Here is a 27,070-nt window from a genome sequence, read left to right on the forward strand (position 1 = left end):
ATATCCAACAATTGCAAGGCTTGAAGCCTCGCGCGTTTGGAAAGCTGAATCTTCAAAAGGGAGCATTGAATATATCAGCAAATATTCTAGGAATATATAGAAACACAGCGCGTGTGGATTGAAGTGTTCAACAGCCATTCTAGAAGCGATAAAGGCAATAAGGCATGTTGCATCCCAACTCCCGATAACTAGTTTAATTCGCTATAATTATGTTTCATGGAACAGAGGTTATTAATTTGAATTTTCTTATTTATCTGACGAGAACATATAAAAGAAAAAAAAGTATTAATCAACAACCACTCTAAAAAGGATCAAGTTCTACTGAAATTCTTAAGGAATTTTAGTTTTTAGAATTTTAAATTCAGATCATTTATTTTTTATCCAAGAGTCATTATTCTGCCACGTGTTCCACTACTAATAAAATAATAAATATTTATTATTTTATTAGTAGTGAAACACGTGACAGAACAATAATCATTGAATAAAAAATATATAATTTATATATGAAATTTTAAAAACTAAAATTCTTCTAAGAATTTTACTGGATCCAAATCCCTCTAGAAGACTAGAAGCGTCAATGATAAAGGCATGATGATTGGTGAACGTGGGTCTATCAGCGTACGTGGGCTCATCTTGACGTTGTACAAGAAACGTCATCCATTCGTAGTTTCGGGAATCAAAGGACCCGAGTAGTTAATCTTTGATGGGCCAACAGTTTCGCATAGATTGTATTTCACGTCACTTTGGTCCTTGGAAGATTGTGGTTGAATTGTGTTCTTTTTTACTTCTTGGGCTTTTCCAAATTTAAGGTTGTATTTTATTATGTGTAATATTATTTATTAGATTGCTATACGGTTGTTATATAATTAAGATAACGTGATAATAAAATTATTTTTTAATTTTTTTAAGCTTGATTTTCACTACTACATAATTAAATTATATAACAATTTAGTAAAAAGCATTACTCATTTTTAATTTGTCAATTTATCACTTGACTGACTTATTTGGTACCTTGAAGGTGAAGTCTTGGAAGTGGTTGAGAATGATTGGGCTTTGAAATATGCAGGAGCGTTTGAGACTTTGGTACTAGAGAGCTGAGGTCCACACGTGCACTTGTCTAGATATGAATTATGTTACTAATCGGCACCATGGTTAAGTAGTTTTAAGAAAATATTTAATAATGAGGTTGGACATATATTAGGGCATGGGTTCCACTCTTTACAATTGAGAATCGCTCACACAAATTAGATTAATATTAACCACCTTAAAAATCATTGATATCCTAATAAAATTGGGTCAAACTATGATTCAATTAATTTTGTGAATGGTGATAGAAGTGTGAGTAAGGGAAAGGAAGATTTCTATTTGATCGGCAGCGATTCAAATTTTCAGATTGACCGGTATTTGAACACTCCTATTTGCACTAATTATTTGATCATGCGTGGGATGGGACCCATTTTTTCATATATATATATATATATATATATATATATATATATATATATATGTTATATGCTAAGTTGGGCTTGGCCCGAGGGACTGTGCAGGACTGAATGCCTAGGCCTGCCAAACGTAATAATGCCAGCCCAACAAGCACAATCTACTTAGTTTGCCAGGGAACACGGGAGAGCTGTGAAGCACTTAATTAGAGTGTCTATTTTTATATGCTCACCTTTGCAAGTTGTCTTGCCCATTGGGTAGCTCAATTGGCTGTAGATTATATCTTATAAAGCGGATGTCACTAGTTCGAATCTCTCATCCCTCTTTTCTTGTGTGGACATGTCAAAAAAAAAAAAAAAAAAAACAGTTTAATGCGTGCACATGCGTTGAAACCCCACAGCTCTACCTAAGTAAAATTTAATCTCTAGGAGACTTGTGAATATTTAGTCTTAATTGGTTGAAGGTAAGCATGAAAGCCAGAGATGCAACCAATATTATAAATATAATGGATTCCCCAATAGTTTTACTAAGAGTAAATACGTTGATGTGAAGTAGTTCATAATGGGAACTAAAAGTACACAATTATTTAATCCAAAATAGAAAAAAAAAAAAATGTTAAACCCATGTCCAAATTTCCAATATCACGAAAAAGTTATTGCTTGCAGGCTGACCTGTGGGTAACACAAAACTCTCTCACTAATCGTATCTTAACGTACATGTCTTGCGGTTACCAGCCTTGAAAAAAGAGGAATGGAAGTCTTGCGAAGAGCCTTCTTCATAATTTTCTTGAAAAGGGAATGCATATTACTGGAGAGTGCAACATACAAGGGGAACTGCATAAGCACAAAGATGGAGACGGGAAGCAATACAGCAATATTAATGAGAGTGACAGTCAAAGCTTTCTTTTCGAAATGATTGATGAGAAAAATGGTGGCCGTGAAAGAGAGCATGGTGGTTGTCATGGAGAGGAAGAGTAAGGTGAAACCAATCATGAGCTTCCGAGGGAGAGATTTGAGGAAATTTTCTTGCTTAAATGGAGACGTGAGGATGGAGAGGAACATGACGACGTAAGTCAAGGAGCTCGCAAGGGAGACAACGTCCATGATGGTGAAGAACAAGAAGAAGGGAGAATTAAGGAAAACTGGATGACCCTGCTGATCGTTACCTCCTGGGACGGTCAAAGCAGCTGTGAAAACAACAGTGGCAACAAGGATTGCGATCGCAGAGCACGAATGAGAGGTCTCCTTTATCCACCTTTCCGCCTTCTCGAGAAGCCCGGCATGTTGCTCTTTGAAAAGCTCTTCTGCAGTCTTACCGGCATTGTTGCGGTGCATGACATAATGAGAGGGAACTATCTTTCGCACACGCTGCATGGGGACATTGTATAAGATTAATTATGAGTTTCCTTAGTTTTCTCAAGAAAGATAATATTGTAGTGTTTAAAGAATGATTAAGAGAAAGTAGACATGAGGGGGCTTAATTACCTCGAACCATTGCAACTCCTCCTGCAATTGGAGTGCAGGACCAGCGCGAGTCCCTCCATTATAGTTCTTCATGTCTGCAGCGTGATGCAATATGGTGTAGCCTTGCTTATCAATCAGTGAAAACAACCGATGTTCCATTACCCCTTTCATCATCTTTAGACACCGAAAGATTTCTCTTTGACGGTGGCAAATTGCCACAACCACTATAGTTACCTCATCCTTGCTAATGTGCTCAATTGCCTGAGGATGCACATCGTGTATCTCGTCAAATATTTCAACTATTCCTTCACTTGCTGCAATAAGCAATGGGGTGTCAGGTGTTTGATCTCCTCCTTCTCCTTTACCGGCGCCTCCTTTGTCATCGTCGTCCAAAGAGTTTGATCCTTTCCTCAAGGAAATGGGTCTGTCTTCTACTTTTAAACTGTTTGCCCATGTAGTATCCATCTTCGCTAGCAACTTGGTGAGTTCAAGAGCTGATTCATGCTTTCTCTTCGCCTTCCATATTTCATCGATTGCCGGCCATTCTGTCAATGTCATATATGATACATCATTCATCAATATATATATATGTTTGTGAGAGAAATGGTAGTTAATTTCTCAACCAAAACGGCTACTTCAGCCACAATGATTTGTATTTTCTTCTACATATAGAGTTATGATCAAATCAATGAATCTAAACACTCTCACAAACATTTATATATATTTGTATGCAGAAATGTGTTTGGTGTCTTTATCTTGTACATTTTTTTTTTAAAAAAATCAATTTCTTTGGCAAATTTACCATTAAATTTGTGCATGTTTTACATGGAGATGAACAAGAGATATGCTAGATAATGGCAACATTTTTTTAATTTGTAAAGATATTAGCTGATCACTTGTTCTATATTTTTTTAATTCGTATCGTAGGTACTTTTTTTTTTTTTTTTTTTCTTAAAAATTAAATTGTAATAGTAGAGTGAACATTAATATTGACTTAGATATATATGATCAACCAAATCATTCCCTTTCATAGGTTAAATCCAAGGCCTCTCTTATACGAGAAAGAAAAGTATCATGGGTCACCTATAAACTATAATTTTGAGATCCACTTTTGTATGAAAAAAAAGTGCATGTTAACCTAGGAGTGGGGGTATAATCGCCCCCCCAGGGAGTCCACCGACTCACTTGACTTTGAAACGAATTTGAGTTTTCTTATTTGTCACCCTCAGATAGTATTACCTACAAGTTATTGGTGTTGTAGTGGAGCTAGCTAGCTAGAAAAGTTAAAAAATAGATGAACAGTGTGTGGAAGACACATGCGCCCCATTTACTAAATATATATACATATAAGAAAATGAGGTCGTACCTTTTGCCAGGCCCTTCCATATAGCATAGTATATTCTTGAAATCGCTGCAAAGATTATGTAAACTTACATGATTACAAAAATATTTCTGCCGGAAGAGTAATATGATACAAATATTTTACAAATATGTTATAATTTACGTGATAAATTTAATTACTCTTAAATCAACCATGCATCTTAAAGTAAAATTAAAGATACTGTTCTTTTAACTTTGTGAGATGTTTGTGTTATTGTGTACGTATATTTATAACACTACCTGGTGGATGTTTGTTTGATTGGCGGAGGCTACTGGTATCCTGGCTGCCTCTCTCCAAATCTTCCAGTTGACTTGATGTTTTTTGAACTTCATTACTATCTTCAGCATCATCATCGTCATCATCCAGATGGGCAGGAAGGCCTGCACCAAGAATGTGTTTAAATTACTAATTATATTTTTATAGGGTGTTTATATCCTTAACAGTTTAAAGCATAACAGCAATAACGCTTTGTTTAAAGTAAATGAAGCCAAAGACAAATGCATGTAATTAATGCTGTTGTGAAAGGCTTGCACATAAGATAAGATAAGAGTGTTAGAGACATACAATGATAGAGGAGTCTCTTTACTTTTCCCATGTTGCATGAACTCCTGAAAGCAGAAGGCATTTTCGCTAGCAGGTGAAGACATGTCATGCCATTGATTTCCTTTCTTGTTCCAAGTGTCTTGTCCTTTCCTAGTAACCAAATGGCGGTTTCTGCAAAAAATCATAAAGACCATAATTAAAACATGCAATTAATTTTGAAGTTATATGTTTGCATGAGAGAGAGCAAAAGAGAGAGACCAAAGTGTTGGCCTAACACAGCAGCATGGAGAATGGACATGCTGTCATGTCTATGGAAGTGGGGACCTATATCCCCAACTATTATTTTATCCAAATATTTGACCATTTTTGTCTGACCAAGGGCTGCTGCCCTAAACAGCGGGGTTTCACCAAGTTGATTACGATCCTCGAGTATCATTTTCAGCTCGGGCAGATTGTTTTGAGAGAGTTCGGTGATCAAGAGTTTCGCTGAGGCAACATTGTTGGTGGAGGCGACCTCGTGAAAAACATTGTTATGGTGATCGCTCTTCTTAGATATGGCAAGAGATATCTCGAAGGGTGGTAGGAGACCAAGCAAATGCTCAAGCAGTTCCGTTCCTTCACTATTATATCCTGCAATATGAAACGCAGTGAGCCCGTCAATCGTCAGAGGCCGAACGACATGCTCAGGGTGTTTGTCGTAGAAGCTCTTCATGGCCTCCCAGTCTCCATTCAGAGCTGCGTGATAAGGCTTCTTCAAACCTGAAAAGGGACTCAAATCACTGGCCATCTCTCTCTTTCTCTTTGACAATACCGTGTTTTATGGACTGTTATCGGTCAAGAGGATGGAAAATTCTCTCTCTCTCTTTCTCACTCTCAAGATGTGTTATCGGTCAAAAGGGTGAAAAGTTTTCTCTCCCTCTCCCTCTTTCTCTCTCTCTGGGAGTGTTGTCGCCTATCGGTCAAGATGGTGGAAAGTTATCCTTTTCTTTAATTAATAAACTCAGCTATTACACGCTATTACACGCACAATATTAACGAGTAGAGACACTGCAACCCTTATTACAAGTTTCCTTATAAATTGGTGTGGAATTAAATTGATAATCGGTCAAATTCAATTATAAATTATAACGTAAATTTATAATAAAAACTGTAAAAAAATTTTATTTTATTTTTATTTTTATTTTTTATTTTAAAAATTACTATTAAATAATAAAAAAGGGTTACAAGAAAACACAATACATATAAGCTGCACCCCATGCATTTTTTAAGACTAAATTAGATGCTATATTTTGCTCGGAAAATGTATGATTTAAACCTTAAAACATGAAGCCAGACTTTTTGGAATCTTATTTTTGGGTCTTCGCGTACGTGTAAAATGATGTTGATGTGAATGGACCGACTTAATTTCTTTCTTTCACACAAACAACCATTTCTTCCGTGTTTGCTTTTTTGTGCAACGACTAGATCTATACGTACGCCTCAATTTCTCATAAAGATCTTGTGGGACTTTGTGTTGCTAGTCTTTTGGACTAATTCCTTGCTATTCACATTAAGATTACCTTTTGGGAGTTCGTTTACTATCCAACAATTGCTCAACAACCGCATAATAAGTGAAAGATAATGGTTACCTCTAAAAAATGAAATATATTGGGGTCCACAAGAAAAGTTAATTTGAACCTAGTCAGATCTCATATCATCTGAACATTTAAAATATCGTGGTAGGAGAGCATGATCGATCAAATAGTACATGAGTAATGCCATTTACACACCTACTTTTATTTTATTTTACGGAAGTAATATTTTTATTAAAAAAAAAATTCTAGAACTAATTAGTAATACTATATCAATAAAATCAAATAAAAATATGATATATAACATTATTTCATAGTACATTTACGTAGAAATAATATTATATCATACCAATAACTTATAAGTATCTTACAATGCTGATGATAGTATATGCAACTTGTCCTTAATTTTTTTTTTTTTTAACAATGACTGATTTAAGAGTAAATTAACACTGTGATCATGTCAGTATAATGAGATACTATATATAATATATAGCATTACTCTTTACATATATGAAGAGCTTGAATAGAGGTTACAGATTGCCGAATGTTTGGATTATGCCCTGCAATAGGATTTTCTCTACTTCAAGTAAGATATCAGGAAGGATTCATTTTAATTATCTTTAAGATTTTATTTCACAAATCTAACCATATACATAATGCTAAACAGTGAATATACTCGTTAGACGAGACAAAAGTAAAATATTGAGAATGAAATGACTTGACAAATAAAACAAAATGAATGGGACTTTAGGTTTTGAGAAATTTTAGACGTATTGAGACGAAGAGTTGAAAGAGGAGTGTTTGAAGAATTGCGAGGCTTGAAGCCTCGCGTGTTTGGAAAGCCGAATCCTTCAAATTGGGAGCATTGAATATATAAGCAAATATTCGAGGAAAATATAGAAACAAAGCGTGGATTGAAGTGTTCAACAACCATTCTAGAAGCGAGAAGTATAAAGCCATAAAGGCAAGGTGATTGGTGAACGTGGGTCTATCAACTTGGGCTCATCTTACAAGAAACATCATCCATTTCTAGTTTCGGAAATCAAAGGAACGAAGGGAGTAGTTACTCTTTGATGGGCCAACAGTTACGCATAGATTGTATTTCACGTCACTTTAGTCCTTAGAACATTCATTGTGGTTGAATTTGTGTTCTTTTTTACTTGTCAGGAGATCGAGTGGGCTTTTCCAACAATCATAGGGAATTTAAGGTTGTATTTTATTATAAGGTTAATTACTTTATTAATATTTCCATTTATACTTTTTTATTTTTTTTCTTTATGTTCGCAAATTAGCAAAATTTGATACCTGCCTTATTATGAGAAATAGCAAAATTGATATTTCTGTTTTTTTCGTCAGTCTAAATTGATGGAATTTCACCTCATCGACACGTGTCACTCTCAAAATATGTCACGTGTCTTAAAAAAATTAAAAATAATAAAATAATAATAATAAAAAAACTAAAAAAAAAAAAAAAAAATTCTGTTGTTGGCTTCTACGGAATTCCATTCCAGTTCCTTTCAATCCCGGAAAACGACATCATCGGCGATCTCCATCAACGGCTACAAGCAATCGGGCGTGAACATGGCACTTTCCCAAGATAAGAGAGCGAAGTGTTGCGGAAACTGGTCGATTGTTTTATTCCCTTGGGATTTTACTCATCAGGCGTGAACTTGTCAAAAGATATGGCTGTAAATCAACAGAATTAAAACTGGCTGTCCAGTTCATCCTCGTGAGCGTGTAATGGGTACACCCACTGGGGTCTTCCATGGACAAAAGCGTAGGAAATTAGTGCTCCTCTGGGTATAACACGTGTCGACGTTCAAGCACGGCAGCCGGAATTTCCTCCATAGCTTGCTGTCTCTTAATACCAGTAGCGCGTGTTTGCGGGTCAGCGTGAAAAACTGAGATCCAACCCGGAATCGCTCGAACGAGACTTCGGGAAGCGCGACGTCCTCGCCGCGAGCGTTGTAGCTAGGGGTCGACCAAGGTGGGCTTGTCGGAGAGTATTTCGATGAAGCTCTGATACGTTGGGACAGGTTTCGACGAGAGTGTTTCTTTCAAGATTGTTAACCTTAAAAGTGTTGCGGAAAAGGAATTTTTAGACGAAGTGGAAGGAATGCAGAGGGACGCAATGCTGGGATAAGAGAGCGAAGTACAAATTCAATGGGTCGTCGAGAAGCATCGTGGCAAGTAGTCTACGCACGGCGGAGATGAGAGGAGGCGACGCCCGCTCCGTAGAAGCCAACAACAGAATTTTTATTTTATTTTTTTATTTTTCATAGTCGACATGTGTCGCGATATTATTGGATATGAGACTGACGGAAAAAACGGTGGTAACAATTTTGCTATTTCTCATAGGCCAGGTATCAAATTTTACTGTTTTACATATATAGGGAGAAAAAAATAAAAAAATGTAAACCGAGGTACTAATAAAGTAGTTAACTCTTTATATGTAATACTATTTATTAGATTGTTATACGATTGATATATAATTAAGATGACATAACAATAAAAATCGATTGTTAATTTTTTTTAAGCCTTGATTTTCACCGCTACATAATTAAATTATATAACAATTTAGTAAAAAGCATTACTCATTCTTAATTTGCCAATTTATCACCTGACGGTCTGATTCGGTACCTTGAAGGTGAAATCTTGGAGAAGTGGTTGAGAATGATTGGGCTTTGAAATATGCAGGAGCATACGAGACTTGGTACTAGAAAGTTGAGGTCCACTTGCACTTGTTCTAGATATGAACGATGATATCATCGGTCGTTGATGGTCTCAAGAAAATTTTTGTAAGGTTGGATACATATATTAGGGCATGGATTTCATAAGCATTCACACAAGTCTGATTAATATTAATCGCCTTAAAAATTACTGATATCGTAATGAAACATGGTCAAATTAAAACTCAATTGATCTTGTGAAAGCGAAGTAGAGAGAGAAAGTTTTAGTTGATTGTGGTGAAGGGTGATAGAAGTGTGGATAAGGGAAAGAAGATCCCTAGCCTATTTGATCAAGTCGGAGACTATTCAAAATTTCAGATTGGCCGGTATTTGAACACCCCTATTTGCACCAATTTGATCATGCGTAGGACCAATTTTTCCAATTTTTTCATATATATAGGGCTTGGGCCGAGGGACTATGCAGGACTGAATGCCTAGGCCTGCCGAACGTAATAATGCCAGCCTAACAAGGCAACGAGCCCAATCCACTTAGTTTGCCAGGTAAAGCAGGAGATCCGTGAAGCACTAAATTAGTGTGTTTATTTGATCTATACACTCATCTTTGCATGTTGCTACATTAAGCACTAAAGATAGGTCTCCAAATAATTAAGAGAGAGATACAAGTTCTCGTTATTTTATTACATATTTATGCAGATATAGTTTAGAACGGCTTATCTTATCTTATCTTATTGTATCTTTTAGTCTTTTATTAGGTTTCTTTGTTAGTCGTTAATTCTATCTTATCTTTCAGCCTTTATTTGAATTAGGTTTCATTGTTAGTCTTTTATTTGGTTTAGTTGTCTTTCTTAGACTTCTAAATTAATTTTATTTAATTGTTATTTTAAAATTAGGAGTCTTGGGCTATAAATAGATGCTTATAACCTTTAACAATTCAGTTCTCATTGTTTGTTTTGTTTATCAATAAAGATTACTCAGAGTTTGAGTTTCTTCATTGTTTTCCTTACAGCATAGATAGTCTCTATTGTTTAAGAAGATTTCTTTGATTCTTGTGATAGTCTCACAATCTTAGAAATATTTACCCATTCAACTTGCTGTTTTCTTGTTCACCACAATCTTACCCTGCATCAGTTGGTATCAGAGCTCAGTCACTTTCCATGAATGGGGAGAAGCAACCGCTTTGCAGACATGAACGAGGTGTACGTGCTCACGAAGACAGCATGTAAGGAACAACCGGCGATTCGTTTGAGGCACATGAGTGGTGGACCAAACAATTGTCGTCGCCAACCAAGACCGCAATTCTCGGAGGCGGAAGGCAAACCTATCGCTGAACTTTGGCAACACACGGAGGATCAATTTAGGGCTATGAGGGATCAAATTGAAGACCTCACTACCCAATTATCCAACTTGTGTGGTCAACATGGGAACGGATCTAGAAACCCGTTTGCGGAGCGTCGAACGCATGGACGTCAGCACCTTGCATAAGCTCATGCCAATCGGCGGGTAAGTAGATTCGAACTCAAAATTTCAAAATTCGATGGGGATCTAGAATCAGACGAATTTCTGGATTGGGTGTTGGCCGTTGAAGAAATTCTTGATTTCAAAGGGGTGCCCGACGATCGACGAGTTTCTTTAGTCGCAACCAAATTCCGGGGAAAAGCAGGGGCATGGTGGCAGCAATTGAAGCAATCTCGAGGGCGGCAAGGCAAGACGAAGATCAACAAGTGGGAGAAACTGTTGAAGTATATGAGGCCAGCCTTTTTACCCTATAATTATACTCGAACCATGTATCAAAAGCTGCAAAACTTGAGCCAAGGGTCAAAGTCCGTGGACGAATACACGGAAGAATTTTACAAGTATCTAACACGTGTTGATCTAGCCGAAACCGACGATCAATTAGTGTCACGATACATTGGGGGTTTACATCACCAAATTCAAGACTCGTTAAACCTCTTTGACCCAAAGAATGTGTCGGAAGCCCATCAAAGAGCACTCTTGCTTGAGAAAACGGCCTCACGAGGGTCCTATGGAATTTTTGGCCGTGGAACCGGGGGAAGCACAAACCGATCAAGCGGGCCATTCACGGCTCGAAGCCCCACGCAAACCCTAACTCAAAACCGGATCCCAACCACAATGGGTCCATCCAACCGAGGGGCAACTATGAGTGGCCCTAAATGCTTTCAATGTGAAGAATCAGGCCATCGAATGTCGGATTGCCGAAAAGGGGACAAATACGGTAAGGGTTTACTTATTGAGTCAGGAGATGCCTTCGATGAATAAGGTGAGGATGAGGAGTATGACACCACCGTTGAGGACCATGGGAACGATGACGAAGAATTTGTATCCGAAGATGATGGTCCTCTTTTGATGATATGACGAATATGCTTAACACCTCTTAAGGAGGAAGGTGACGATGGGCAGCGCCACAATCTTTTTCACTCCACATGCACTATAGGGGGAAAAGTATGAAAACTTATCATCGATGAAGGCAGTTATGAAAACGTGGTGGTGGAAGAAGCGGTCCGAAAATTAGCCCTTGAAATAGAAAAACATCCTACACTATACCGCTTGGAGTGGCTCAAGAAGGGAAACGAGGTAATAGTATCCAAATGTTGCCTTGTAACTTTTTCAATTGGATCAAGATATAAAGACAAAACTTAGTGTGACGTGGTGGCTATGGATGCATGCCACTTATTGCTAGGAAGGCCTTGGCAATATGATAGGAATGCTCATCATGATGGAAGGAAGAACACCTATAGTATTTTGGTTGATAATATAAACTCACTCTTTTGCCTAATCCGGGAGACAAACCTAAACCTTCTAAAGGGGTGGGCCAAAATCTCTTGGCTAAGAGGGAATTCATTAAGGAGATGCGTGATTCCAATCAAGTATATGTCCTAGTTGGGAAGGAATGCACTCCCACGGAGGAGGAGGTCCCGGTTGCAATCAAGGGATTAGTGGAGGAGTTTGCCGATGTGTTCCCGAAAGAATTACCCGAAGAGCTGCCGCCTTTTTGCGACATTCAACACCAAATCGACTTGGTGCCCGGTTCTAATCTCCCCAACCGACCGCACTACCTCATGAGTCCCAAGGAGCATGAAGAGCTACGCCGACAAGTGGAAGGGTTATTAACCAAGGGACATATCCGGGAAAGCTTGAGCCCATGTGCAGTTCTAGCTTTGCTTACACCTAAGAAAGATGGATCATGGAGAATGTGTGTCGATAGCCGCGCCATCAATAAGATCACAGTAAGGTATAGATTTCCTATTCTTAGATTAGATGACTTACTAGATCAATTGAATGGGGCAACAATATTTACAAAGTTAGACTTGAAGAGTGGGTACCATCAAATTTGGGTACGGGTTGGTGACGAATGGAAGACCGTGTTCAAGACACATGAAGGACTCTACGAATGGTTAGTAATGCCGTTTGGCTTATCTAATGCCCCTAGTACCTTTATGAGAGTTATGAATCAGGCATTCCGCCCATTCATTGGAAAGTTTATAGTCGTCTACTTCGACGATATCCTCATATATAGCTCTACCATTGAGGAGCACCTTCAATATATATGTTAGGTACTAAGTGTCTTGCGCAAGGAGAAATTTTACGCAGCCCCGGCAAAATGCAATTTCATGACGGAATCCTTTCTTTTTCTTGGGTATGTGGTGTCCAAGGACGGGTTAGCGGTGGATGAGTCAAAGATAGCAGCAGTTCGGGATTGGCCTCTCCCCACTACACTACATGAGGTCCGCAGTTTTCATAGGTTAGTATCTTTTTATCGGCGCTTTATTTACAACTTTAGTACCATATTAGCACCGATTACGAATTGCATGAAGGCGGGTAAATTCTCGTGGAGTGAAGCAGCCACCACCGCCTTCGAGTTGATCAAGGTCAAATTGACCACCGCTCCCTTACTAGTCATTCCAGATTTCGACATACCTTTTGAGTTGCATTGTGATGCATCAAAAGTAGGCATTGGAGCGGTACTCAGCCAAAAAGGCAAACCGGTGGCCTATTTCAGTGAGAAGTTAAAGTGTGCTCAACTCAATTATAGCACTTATAATATTGAGTTCTACGCATTAGTACAAGCATTGAAACATTGGAGCTCATACCTCGCCTACAACAACGTCATTTTGTACTCGGACCATGAAGCACTTAAACACCTCAGCAGTCAAGATAAACTGTCATCTCGGCATGCTAAATGGCTTGTCCAACAATTCAACTTCACAATCAAGCACAAGTCCGGAGCATTGAATAAAGTGGCAGATGCCCTCAGCCGGAAATCATCACTATTAGTCACCATGAAAACAGAGGTACTCGGTTTTGAATTATTAAAAGATTATTTGTCTAGTGACCCAATTTTTGGTCCTATTATTGAGGAGGTGTCATCGGGCGAGCGAAGAGACTTCAATTTGTGTAATGGGTTCCTATTCAAAGGTACCCAATTATGCCTTCCTAAAGGTAGTCTTAAGGTTGAAAATCATCCATGAGCGCCATTATGAAGGTCACATGGGAAGGGATAAAACATTACAACTGGTGGCGGACCAGTTCTATTGGCCAAGTATGCGGAAAGAAGTAGACCAATTTGTGAAGAGCTGCAAAATATGTCAAGTGTCCAAGGAGTCGGCTACTAATGCCGGGTTATATATGCCCCTTCCTATTCCGGAAGGGCCATGGACCAACGTGAGCATGGACTTCGTGGTAGGCTTACCTAAAACCCAAAAAGGTAATGATTCAATCTTTGTCGTTGTTGATAGATTTTCAAAAATGGTGCATTTCATTGCGTGCAAGAAGACCGCCGATGCGGTGAATGCCATCCAATTGTATTTTAGAGAGGTCTACCGCCTCCATGGCCTGCCATTGTCTATCGTATCCGACCGCGACACAAGGTTTCTTAGCCACTTCTGGCACTGTTTGTGGAGGTTATCCTATACTAAGCTCGATTTCAGCAGTGCATATCATCCACAGATGGACGGACAAACAGAGGTCGTTAACCGATCATTGGGAGCCATACTTCGAAGCTTGGTGGGGGAGAATATCAAATCATGGGATCAAAAATTGTTCCAAGCCGAGTTCGCCTACAACCGTTCCACTAACCGGAGCACTGGCCTTAGCCCATTTACCATCATTTATGGGAGTAATCCTCGTGCCCCACTGGATTTGGTACCTCTTCCCGATTTAAAGCGACCGCATGCTACAACTGAGGACTTAATAGCTCAGATACACGCAGGTCACAAGTTCACCATCCAGAATTTACAGCAATCTACCGCAAAGTATAAGGAGGATGCGGATAAAAAGTGCCGTGCCATTGAGTTCGAGGAAGGGGATTTTGTGTAGGCTGTGTTAACTAAAGATAGGTTTTTTGTTGGCGAGTATAACAAGTTGGCTGCCCGCAAGATTGGTCCGGTAGAGATTATAGAGAAGATCAATTCAAATGCCTATTGGTTGAACCTACCTAGTCATATCAAGACATCTGACGTTTTCAATGTCAAACACCTTGTACCATTCATCGGTGATTCACCGAATGACGATCCGAATTCGAGGTCGAATTCTATCCAACCTGGGGAGAATGATGCAGATATAGTTTAGAATGGCTTATCTTATCTTATCTTTTAGTCTTTTATTAAGTTTCTTTGTTAGTCGTTTATTCTATCTTATCTTTCAGCCTTTATTTGAATTAGGTTTATTTGTTAGTCTTTTATTTGGTTTAGTTGTCTTTCATAAACTTCTAAATTAATTTTATTTCATTGTTATTTTAGAATTAGGAGTCTTAGGCTATAAATAGATGCTTATAGCCTTTAACAATTCAGTTCTCATGGTTTGTTTTGTTTATCAATAAAGATTACTCAGAGTTTGAGTTTCTTCATTGTTTTCCTTAAAGCATAGATAGTCTCTATTGTTTAAGAAGATTTCTATGATTCTTGTGATAGTCTCACAATCTTAGAAATATTTACCCCTTCAATTTGCTGTTTTCTTGCTCACCACAATCCTACGCTGCATCACATATTAAGCATGCAAGCTCATACAGAATGTGATGATAACGCATCTGTTACATTTTCTTTTTGATGATGAGAACTAAAGGTACACCATTATGTAACAAAATCACAACCTCACTCCAAAAAAAAAAAAAAATCATGAAAGTAGTTATTGCTTCTTGCTGGCTAACCTGTGAGTTACACGAAACTCTCAGATCAAATCTCAATAAATCATGCCCTTTCAGCCCTTGAAGAAATGAGGAAGGAGTTTCAGGATAGGAACCCTCTTCAATATTTTCTTCAAAAGGGAATGCACACCTCTGGTGAATGCAATGTACAAGGGGAACTGCATAAGCGCAAACACAGCAACGGGAAGGAATGCAGCAGTGTAAATCAGACTCGACGTCCATCTTCTCTTCTCCAGGCGAATGATGAGCAGAATAGTCGCCGTGAAAGAAAGCATGGTGGCTGTCACGGAGAAGAAGAGTAAGGAGAAGCCGATCATCAGCTTCGAAGGGAGAGATCTGTGGAAATCTTCAAGCTCAAAAGGAGACGAGAGAATCAAGAGGAACGTTACGACGGAAGTCAAGGAGCTCGCAAGGGAGACCACGTCCATGACGGTGAAGAACAAGAAGAATGGACTGTTAAGGAAATGTGGTTGGCCACTGTCATCGTTGCCTCCCGGGACAGTGTAGGCAGCCGCAAAAACAACAGTGGCAACGAGAACGGAGACCGCAGAGCACGACTGCGAGGTCTCCTTTGTCCACCTTTGGGCCCTCTTGAGAAGGTCAGCGTGATTCAATTTGAAGAGCTCATCTGCAGTCTTATTGTCATTGTTGCGGTGAATGACATAATGATCGGGAATTATCTTTTGCACACGCTGCATGCGTGGTCACAATGTATAAGAATATGAAATTTTGCCATGCATGTGTTAAAAAACAAAATATGATATCATCTTAGATATATCATAATAAATTATTAGTTATCTCATACATTAAAAAGAAAAAAGAATGATGAATTTAATAATTAATTACCTTAAGCCATTTCAACTCCTCTTGCAATTGGAGTGCAGGACCAGCTCTGGTTCCTCCATCATAGTCCTTCATGTCTGCGACGTGATGCAAAATAGTGTAGCCTCTCTTATCGATCCTTGAAACCAACCTACGGTCCATTATTATTTTCATATTCTTTACACGACGAAAGATTTCCCTTTGACGGTGGCCAATGGCCACATGCAATATGTTTTCCTCATCCTGACTAACGTGCTCAATTGCTTGAGGATGCACTTCAAGTATCTCATCAAATATTTCTTGTATTCCTTTGCTTGCCGCAATAAGCAATGGGGTGTAAGGTTCCCGATTTCTCTCACATCGTTCTTCCTCCCCTCCTCCTTTGATGGATGATTGCTCCCCTTTTTCTGATCCTTCGCCTCCTTTGCCTTCTTCTACCCCGCCAACAACATCATCGCTGGCCAAAGAGTCTGCTCTCCCCAAGAAAATCGTCTTTTCTTGTGCTTTAAAATTGTCTGCCCACGTAGTATCCATTTTCACTAGCATTTTGGTCAGATTTAGAGCTGATGCATGCGTTCTCTTCATCTTCCAAATTCTGTCGATACTCGGCCATTCTGTCCATTGTATATCATGCATGTGTGTGTGTGAGATATATATATAACAACTTCAATTCGACCTAACTTGTAAATCGTTTCTCTTTATATATATTTAGAAAAAATATTATGTTGAGCAACATCATATTTAGTGATTGGAAAGGAGGAAAATCATGAGGTCGAACCTTTAGCTAGGCGCCTCCATATAGCACACTGTAATCTTGAAATTGCTGCAGTTTTGTGTAAATTACATGGTTAGATGATATTTCTAATAGTACACAAATGAGGAATATATATAAGAATAAGTGATGAGGGGAAGCTATAATTATATAAATCAAGGTAAATAAACATTAAAAAACTAAACCCTATGGAATGGTAATCCATTCCGCATGTGCATCCGTTAGCACTTAGTGGTTCCATTTTTTTGAGTCATTTTTCAGTATAGTCACGCTAATTAAGAAGAGTTATGTGGGTTCTAAATTGTTAGAATATTAATCAAATGATTTAACTCACTATTTTCTTTCCACTTAAGGTTTTAAAATAAGTGCCGATGAAAACATAATCTTTAATTTGAATCATGACTTTACAATTTATTCTTTATTTTAGTTAAATATTTTAACTATTGGGTCTCACTTTTTAAAGAGAAGTTTCAGCATGCATATGTAGAAGTGTTATAATATTAGTTAAATAATTAAATTGATAATTTCCAATCAATTTTTAGATAAGTGACAATATAACGTAAAGAGTGGGCCATTGCATAACAGAAAATATGACGAGTGAATGTTAGAAACGAATCCCTTATATTACCAGATTGATTTTTTTTTGATTGGCCAAGGTTACAGCTACCTTGGCCGTTCTCCAAATCTTCCATAAGTTGACTTGATAGTGTTAGATCAGTTTCATCGTCATCATCGTTGTCGTCGTCATAATGATAATGGGAAGGAAGCCCTGTAGTGTTTAATTAAGTTAATCATGTTATTATGTTGGGGAGTTAAAGCTTATATATATAATAATTAATGAAATTATACTGATAAAATATTGATTAAATTATTAATTTTTTTATTAAATTAAAATTTTAAAACAAATAATAATTTAACACGCACACAATTATAATGTGATCGATGATAGATCTCGTTGTGGACACATACACTTATAAAGCAGAGTCTCCATTTTTCCCATGCGACATGAACTCCTGAAAGCAGATGGCATTTTCGCTAGCAGGTGAAGACATGTCGTGTCATATGCTCCCTTTTTTGGTCCAAGTGCCTTGTCCTTTCTTAGTAACCAAGCGGCGGTTTCTGCATCGAAAAGATAAGGGATGGCTAAGCATGTTCTATTTGACATTAAGCACAACAAAGTAGATTAGGTTAAACTTTAAAGTTTTATATTAGTTATATTTTAGCTAATAATATCAAGTAATTAAGAGAGAGATCGAGAGAGAGACCGAAGTGTTGGCCGATGACAGCAATATGGAGAATGGACATGTTGTCATTCCTGTGGAAGTGATCACGTATATTTTCCTCGACATATGCAGCCAAAAATTTGGCCATTTTGAAATGGCCAAGGGCAACAGCCCTATACAGCGGGGTTTCCCCAAGTTGGTTGCGACACTCGAGCAGCTCTCTGAGATGGGCCATATTGTTTCCACTGACTTTGTCAAGCCCATAAATCCCATGGAGTTTACGAATCAAGATCTTTGCTGATTCAACTTTGTCGGTGGCGGCTACCTCGTGAAGAATAGTGTTACCGTGAATGTTCTTCTTCGACAAGGTTTCGAATACCCTGTCGTTCGGTACGAGACTAAGTAGACGTGTAAGCAGTTCTGTGAATTCACTATATGCTGCGATATGAAATGCAGTGTCCCTGTCCACCGTCAGATAATCAAAGAGGTGGCTGGGATATTTCTCGTAGAACTTCGCCATGCCCAGCCAGTTTCCCTTCAAGACAGCCTGGTAAGGCATCTTCGGCTGTTGAAAGGTCGCCAAACTGACCGCCTCTTCATCTTTCTCAATCTCCAACTCCCTCCCCATCTCTCTGATTTCTCTCTCTTCTTCTCTTTCACAGTGTCTTTGTGAGATTAATGCTGTACGTGTTTCTTAGACAGCGCGCGATCTGTCAAGTGAGAGTACTAGAAACGAATCTTTTTATATATGCTTAGTTTTTGAATATACTTTGCTTCATGAACTAATAAAGTCAGCCTGGTAAGGCATCTTTGGCTGTTGAAAGGTCGCCAAACTGACCGCCTCTTCATCTTTCTCAATCTCCAACTCCCTCCCCATCTCTCTGATTTCTCTCTTTGTGTCACTTTCACAGTGTCTTTGTGAGATTAATGCTGTGTTTCTTAGACAGCGCGCGATCTGTCAAGTGAGAGTAGAAACGAATCTTTTTATGTTTAGTTTTTGAATATACTTTGCTTCATCAACTAATAAAGTCAGGCGCTACAAGTATAAATTAAATAAAGACTAAATTTGATGCTCTAGCTTTTGCACGGAAAATGCACGCTTAAAACCTTTGTTCTAGGATTTTTGTAAGGGAAGATTGCTACGAATATAGTGTTTTTGGGTCTTCACAATACACGTGTTGTTAAATTAAGATTCAGAATAAGCTTCTTTCTCTCTCAAGGATAGCTATTACTGTCTCGTGAGTCGTGTGAAACTTTTTTTTTTTTTTTTTTTTTTGTCAAAATTATTATAAACATATATGTATAGTTTTATTTGGAATTTTTTTATCTTCATGAAAGACGGTAAAAAGAGTCATATATATATATATATATATATATATATATATATATATATTAACCGAATCACTCTAAAAGTGCTTTAATATTGCGACATGTGGCATGAACCCTTTTTATTTTAATGCTGAATCAATTTTTTAAGGCATAATTTGTGAACCGATTTTTTAAGAGTGAACTAGTTTTTACTTAAAAAATCAGTCATTAAATTAGCATAGTTAATGGCATTTAATTATATTTCAAGAGTTTTCCATATATAAATTATTTTATAAGTTAAGTATTATCAATGCCCAAATTAAATAAGGAAACAAATAATACAAATCAAATCATATATCATATATAATAGCCAAAACCTTCTTTGAAGTGCCTTCAAATCGCGACATGTGGTGTGAACTCTTTTTTTTAAAGACTAAACCGATTTTTTAACTCATTATTTTAAAAAGTGAACAGTTAAAAATTAAAACATATTCATATTTTTGTTCTATCTCTCTCAACGTCTCTCTCTCTCTCTTTTATTTTTTTATTTTATTTTTTCTAGTCTTTCACTCTCATTCCATGACTTTGCAAGTTGCCAAGTTTAATGCGTGCACCTTAAAATAAAAAATAAAAAAAATAAAAAGAAGCTTAATGCGTGCACAGGCGTCGAAGCCCCACAGCTCTACCTAAGTAAAATTTAATCTCGAGGAGACTTGTGAATATTTAGTCTTAATTGGTTGAAGGTAAGCAAGAAAGCCAGAGATGCAATCAATATGGATTCCCCAATAGTTTTACTCAAAGTAAATACGTTGATGTGAAGTAGTTCATAATGGGAGCTAAAAATACACAATTATTTAATAAAATCCAAAATTGAAAAAAAAAAAAAATGTTAAACCCATGTCCAAATTTCCAATATCACGAAAAAAGTTATTGCTTCAATTGCAGGCAGGCTGACCTGTGGGTAACACAAAACTCTCTCACTAATCGTATCTTAACATACATGTCTTGTGGTTACCAGCCTTTAAAAAAAAGGAATGGAAGTCCTGCGAAGAGCCTTCTTCATAATTTTCTTGGAAAGGGAATGCATATTACTGGAGAGTGCAACATACAAGGGGAATTGCATAAGCACAAAGATGGAGACGGGAAGCAATACAGCAATATTAATGAGAGTGACAGTCAAAGCTTTCTTTTCGAAATGATTGATGAGAAAAATGGTGGCCGTGAAAGAAAGCATGGTGGTTGTCATGGAGAGGAAGAGTAAGGTGAAACCAATCATGAGCTTCCGAGGGAGAGATTCGAGGAAATTTTCTTGCTTAAATGGAGACGTGAGGATGGAGAGGAACATTACAACGTAAGTCAAGGAGCCCGCAAGGGAGACAACGTCCATGATGGTGAAGAACAAGAAGAAGGGAGAATTAAGGAAAACTGGATGACCCTGCTGATCGTTACCTCCTGGGACGGTCAAAGCAGCCGTGAAAACAACAGTGGCGACAAGGATTGCGATCGCAGAGCACGAATGAGAGGTCTCCTTTATCCACCTTTCCGCCTTCTCGAGAAGCTTGGCATGTTGCTCTTTGAAGAGCTCGTCTGCAGTCTTTCCGGCATTGTTGCGGTGCATGACATAATGGGAGGGAACTATCTTTCGCACACGCTGCGTGGGGACATTGTATAAGATTAATGAGTTCCCTCAACATTGTACAAACCGCTGGGAAATGTTATATGTTCAGAAGAAACAAATAGAGTAATGCTACGTAGTACATCCCATCACATTTGTAGTTAAGGCTATTAAACTCTAAATTATTCTTAAAAAATATAAAAAAAAAACCATAAAAAAGAAAAAAGAAAAGTAGAAAGATGAACAAGCCACCCCTTAATTTTGAGGTGGAGGTTTGGCCACCTCTTTACCGGTGTGGGGGTGGTTCGTCGGACTAGTCAACCCTACAATTTTTTATAAACAATTTTTAAAAGTAATTTATGTAGTTCAAGTAAAAAAAAAAAAAAAATGTTATGTATATTAATGGATTTGGTAACTTAAAATAGGTGGCAGATGGAAGAGGCAAATGTCATCACCTGTTTAAACGGAGCCTAAGAGAAAGTAAACATGTAAGAGGGAGCTTAATTACCTCGAACCATTGCAACTCCTCCTGCAATTGGAGTGCAGGACCAGCGCGAGTCCCTCCATTATAGTTCTTCATGTCTGCAGCGTGATGCAATATGGTGTAGCCTCGCTTATCAATCAATGAAAACAACCGATGTTCCATTACCCCCTTCATCATCTTTAGACGGCGGAAGATTTCTCTTTGACGGTGGCAAATGGCCGCAACAACTATAGTTACCTCGTCCTTACTAATGTGCTCAATTGCTTGAGGATGCGCATCAAGTATCTCGTCAAATATTTCTACTATTCCTTCGCTCGCCGCAATAAGCAATGGGGTGTCAAGTGTTTGATCTCCTCCTCCTCCTCCTCCTTTATTGGCGCCTCCTTCTGTGGAGTTGGATTCCTCGTCCAAAGAGTCTGATCCTTTCCCCAAGGAAATGGGCCTGTCTTTTACTTTTAAACTGTTTGCCCATGTAGTATCCATCTTCGCTAGCAACTTGGTGAGTTCAAGAGCTGATTCATGCTTTCTCTTCGCCTTCCATATTTCATCGATAGCCGGCCATTCTGTCATATATATATATATATATATATACACACGTTTATGAGAGAGACGTAGTTATTTTCTCAACCACAGCAGCTACTTCAGCCACAATGATTTGTATTTTCTTCTACATATAGAGTTATGAAAATCAATGAATCTAAACATTTATATATATTTATATTCATAAATGTGTTTGATGTTATTCTCTTCTACATTTTTTTTATTCATTTTTTTAGCAAATTTACCATTAAATTTGTGCATGCATGGAGATGAACAAGAGATATACTAGAGAATGAAAGCAAACATTTCTTTAATATAAATGATTGAATGGCCGGCTATTGATGAAATATGTAAAGATTAGCTATTATTGTTCTATATATATTTAATTCGTACCGTTCTTACCTTTTTTTTCCTATTAAATTGCAATAGTAACTTAGTTATGTATGATCAACCAAATCATTCCCTTTCATAGGTTAAATCCAAGGCGTCTCTTATACGAGAAAGAAAAGTATCATGGGTCACCTCTAAACTATAATTTTGAGATCCACTTTTGTATGAAAAAGAAAGTGCATGTTAACCTTGGAGTGGGGGTAATCGCCCCACAGGGAGTCCACCGACTCACTTGACTTTGGAACGAATTTGAGTTCTCTTACTCATTTGTCACCCTAAGATAGCATTAATATCTACAAGTTATTGGTGTTGTAGTGGAGCTAGAAAAGTTAAAAAAATAGATGAACAGTGCGTGAAAGACTCATGCGCCTCGTTCATTAAATATATATACATATAAGAAAAATGAGGTCGTATACCTTTTGCTAGGCCCCTCCACATAGCATAGTATATTCTTGAAATTGTTGCAAAAATTATGTAAAATTACATGATCATTACAAAAATATTTCTGCCAGAATACAAATGAGGAAGAGTAATACCATACAAATATTTCATAAATATCTTATAAAATTGACGTGAGCAGATCTAATAACCTTTAAATTAATCATATTAAATTAAAATTAAAGATATTGTTCTTTAATTTTAGCTTTTGTAAGATGTTTGCATGTATTTATAACATTACCTGGTGGATGTTTGTTTGATTGGCGGAGGCTACTGGTATCCTGGCTGCCTCTCTCCAAATGTTCCATTTGACTTGATGTTTTTTGAACTTCATTACTATTTTCAACATCATCATCGTCATCATCCAGATGGGCAGGAAGGCCTGCACTAAGAATGTTTTTAAATTACTAATTACATTTTTATAGGGTGTTTAAAGCATAACATGAACGCTTTGTTTAAAGTAAATGAATCCAAACACAAATGCATGTAATTAATGCTGTTGTGAAAGGCGCGCACATAACATAAGATAAGAGTTGTAGAGACATACAATAATAGAGAAGTCTCTTTACTTTTCCCATGTTGCATGAACTCCTGAAAGCAGAAGGCATTTTCGCTAGCAGGTGAAGACATGTCATGCCATTGATTTCCTTTCTTGTTCCGAGTGTCTTGTCCTTTCCTAGTAACCAAATGGCGGTTTCTGCAAAAAATCATAAAGACCATAATTAAAAAAACATGCCGTTAATTTTGAAGTTATATGTTTGCATGAGAGAAAGCAAGAGAGAGAGAGACCAAAGTGTTGGCCTAACACAGCAGCATGGAGAATGGACATGCTGTCATGTCTATGGAAGTGGGGACCTATATCCCCATTAACTAATTCAGCCAAAAATTTGGCCATTTTTGTCTGACCAAGGGCAGCTGCTCTAAACAGCGGGGTTTCTCCAAGTTGATTACGATCCTCGAGTATCTTGTTCAGCTCGGGCAAATTTTTTCCAGAGAGTTTAGTGATCAAGAGTTCCGCGGATGCAACATTGTTGGTGGAGGCAACCTCGTGAAAAACATTGTTATGGTGATCGCTCTTCTTAGATATGGCAAGAGATATCTCGGATGGTAGTAGGAGACCAAGCAAATGCTGAAGCAGTTCTGTTCCTTCACTATTATATCCTGCAATATGAAGCGCAGTGAGTCCGTCGATCGTCAGAGGCCGAACGACATGCTCAGGGTGTTTGTCGTAGAAGCTCTTCATGGCCTCCCAGTCTCCATTCAAAGCTGCCTGATAAGGCTTCTTCAAACCTGAAAAGGTACTCAAGTATTCACTGGCCATCTCTCTCTTTCTCTCTGACAATACCGTGTTTTATGGACTGTTACAGGTCAAGAGGAAGGAAAATTCTCTCTTCCTCTCTCACTCTCAAGATGTGTAATCGGTCAAAAGGGTGGAAAGTTTTCAAGACTAAATTAATTAGATGCTATTTTGCTCGGAAATTGTATGATTTAAACCTTAAAACATGAAGCCAGACTTTTTGGAATCTTATTTTGGGTCTTCGCATGTACGTACGTGTAAAATGATGTTGATGTGCATGGACCGGCCGGCTTAATTTCTCTCTTTCACACATACAACCATTTCTTCCGTTTTTGCTTTTTTGTGTAACGACTAGATCTATACGTACGCGGTACCGGTACGCCTCAATTTCTCATAAAGATCTTGTGGGGGGTGCAAAGGCGGTTACGGTTAGCGATTAGTGGCAATAACCGCTAACCGTAACCGCCCTAGCGGTTAGTAAATTTCACTAACCGCAACCGCTAACCGCCTAGCGGTTAGCGGTTAGTGGCCGGTTAGCGGTTAGTGAAATAGATAACCGCCCGCTAACCGCTTTTTTAAAATTGTGCTTTTTTTTTGGCATTTTGGGCTTTTTTTTACACTCATTTTTTTTTCTTGTATTTTTAATATCTTCTTGGGCCCAATTGCTATAAAAAGAGCCCATATTGAAAAATCAAAAATATTTGACCCAAAATTTACATTTACTTGTACTTAAAAAAAAAATTTCCTTAAATATTAAATCATAACTCGTTAACTTTTGTTTTTTAGGAAAAAAAAAATTCAACACAACTTACAAAAAAAAGTTCAGAATTCAGATAACTATCACAACATATAAAAAAAAAAAAAAAAAAAAAAAAAGTTCAACACAAAGCATATAAAATAAGTTCAAATAAAACATTAAATGATACAAATAGTCAAATAAAACATTAAAACTTCATCAATCTTCTCATTTGGTCCTCTAGCAAATCCTGTGGACATCAAAAGAAGAAAAGTTATAATATTAAACATAATAATATTAAGGCACAAGCATGTACACATATCAAAAAGTGCTTAATATAATTGTATTGTAATTAAAATACTATGACAATTCAAAAAATAATAATCTTCGTTACTAACAAACCTCTAGGAATGAGATTGATTAGGTTTAGTTTAAGGTTAGGAAGAGATGAATATATATGGGTATTAAAACGACGTAGTTTTGGCTTGTTCAATTTTAAAAAATTGTTCAACAAATGGTTCAAAAAATTGGTCAAAAAATTGTTAAAAAAATTTGTTCAAAAAATGGTTCAATTTCTTTTTTCATAAAATGGTTTAAAAATTGTCAAAATAGTGTTCAAAAAAATGAAAAATATATTAATACTTAAATTGTTGTTATAAGTAATTGTTGAATCTAATGCTAATTGCTTAATTTGACATTTTATGAATCACATTGTCATTGTATATAAATATTATGATTAAATATTTGAATTGTCATTGGATCATATGATTAAGTGTTGATCTTATAAACTTACAAACAAACAAAAATACTTCAATTGTAGTTATAAGTAACACATTGTTTAATCCAATGTCAATTACTTAATTTGATATTATATGAATCACATTGTCATTTGTACATGAATAATTGATTAAGTATTGGAATTGTAATTGGATCATATAGTTAAGTATTTATCTTATACATTTATATTATTCAATATGCATATAATATAACTATAAGCAATTATATATATATATATAATTCAAAATTGTTCAAAATTGTTAATTTTCTTTTTTTTTTCTTTCAAAAAATGGTTAAATTTCTTTTTCTAAAAAATGTTCAAAAAATACATTAATACTTCAATTGTGATTATAAGTAACACATTGTTGAATCTAATGTCAATTACTTAATTTGATATTATATAATCATATGGTCTCATTAAATTATCATATGATTCATATGATTAATTATTTAAATTCTTATCATATTTACTTATAATCTTTTTTCTTTGAATTGAACTCAATATCTAATGGTAAATGGTAATGTTCAAACTCCTAAATCTTAAATTCCTAAAGTATCTAATAATGCTTTAATTAAATTGTAGACTTGTAGTTATAAGTAACATATTGTTTAATTCAATTGAATCAATTGTGATTATCATTGTACATGAATCATATGATTAACTTGTAGACTTATGACTTATGAGTTATGTCATATTATATATGTATTATTTATTATTATATAATCATATGATTTAATGATCAATTCATCATGTGATATAATCATATCAATTATAGTGATAATATATAAATTACTAAAATTATAATGATAATACATTAATACTTAAATTGTGTTTATAAGTAACAAATTGGTCATTGTTTAATCCAATGTCAATTACTTAATTTGATATTATACGAATCATATCATCATTGTACATTAATAATATGATTCACTTGAAGTCTTGAATAAAGTATTTGAATTGTCATTAAATCATATGATTAACTATTGATATTATACATTTATATTATTTATATACATATGTAGACTTATATAGACTTATAGGTTTATAATATACATTGGAAATAAGTCTCTAGATATTTAATTGTTGTATTAGTATGAATTGGTATACTTATGAGTTATGTCATATTATATATATGTATAATTTGTTATTATATAATCAAATGATTTAATAATCAATCTCATGTGATATAATCATATAAATTATAGTGATAATATATTAATACTCAAATTGTGATTTAATTATTTTTAAAAAAAAATTGTGATTTAATGATCAAGTGATTATATGATATAATCATATAAATTATAGTGATAATATATTAATACTCAAATTATGATTTAATTATTTTTAAAAAAAATTGTGATTTAATGATCAAGTGATTATGTTATATGTATAAATATTTTCATAATTATAATTATAAAA

General features: G+C 36.4%; 3 protein-coding genes and 1 pseudogene across 3 annotated transcripts; all 4 read right to left on the reverse strand.

Moving 5' to 3' along the window:
* Positions 1 to 2,147: 2,147 nt before the first annotated feature.
* On the reverse strand, positions 2,148 to 3,461 carry LOC132170136 (uncharacterized). The gene is made up of 2 exons (XM_059581037.1): positions 2,925 to 3,461; positions 2,148 to 2,807 (listed from the first exon to the last, which is right to left on the reverse strand). Exons 1-2 carry the CDS (start codon positions 3,459 to 3,461, stop codon positions 2,148 to 2,150), a joined length of 1,197 nt encoding a protein of 398 aa, XP_059437020.1.
* Positions 3,462 to 7,915: 4,454 nt separating this feature from the next.
* On the reverse strand, positions 7,916 to 9,167 carry LOC132170137 (glycosyltransferase BC10-like; annotated as a pseudogene).
* Positions 9,168 to 15,301: 6,134 nt separating this feature from the next.
* On the reverse strand, positions 15,302 to 18,693 carry LOC132170138 (protein ACCELERATED CELL DEATH 6-like). Its single transcript, XM_059581038.1, has 5 exons — positions 18,108 to 18,693; positions 17,812 to 17,961; positions 17,510 to 17,611; positions 16,095 to 16,585; positions 15,302 to 15,940 (listed from the first exon to the last, which is right to left on the reverse strand). The coding sequence occupies exons 1-5, from the start codon at positions 18,691 to 18,693 to the stop codon at positions 15,302 to 15,304; spliced, it is 1,968 nt and encodes a 655-aa protein (XP_059437021.1).
* Positions 18,694 to 20,394: 1,701 nt separating this feature from the next.
* LOC132170139 (uncharacterized) lies at positions 20,395 to 21,955 on the reverse strand. The gene is made up of 2 exons (XM_059581039.1): positions 21,497 to 21,955; positions 20,395 to 21,024 (listed from the first exon to the last, which is right to left on the reverse strand). The coding sequence occupies exons 1-2, from the start codon at positions 21,953 to 21,955 to the stop codon at positions 20,395 to 20,397; spliced, it is 1,089 nt and encodes a 362-aa protein (XP_059437022.1).
* Between the last annotated feature and the right edge of the window lie 5,115 nt (positions 21,956 to 27,070).

This window comes from Corylus avellana, chromosome ca2 (assembly GCF_901000735.1).
Source record: "Corylus avellana chromosome ca2, CavTom2PMs-1.0".
Taxonomy (NCBI): domain Eukaryota; kingdom Viridiplantae; phylum Streptophyta; class Magnoliopsida; order Fagales; family Betulaceae; genus Corylus; species Corylus avellana.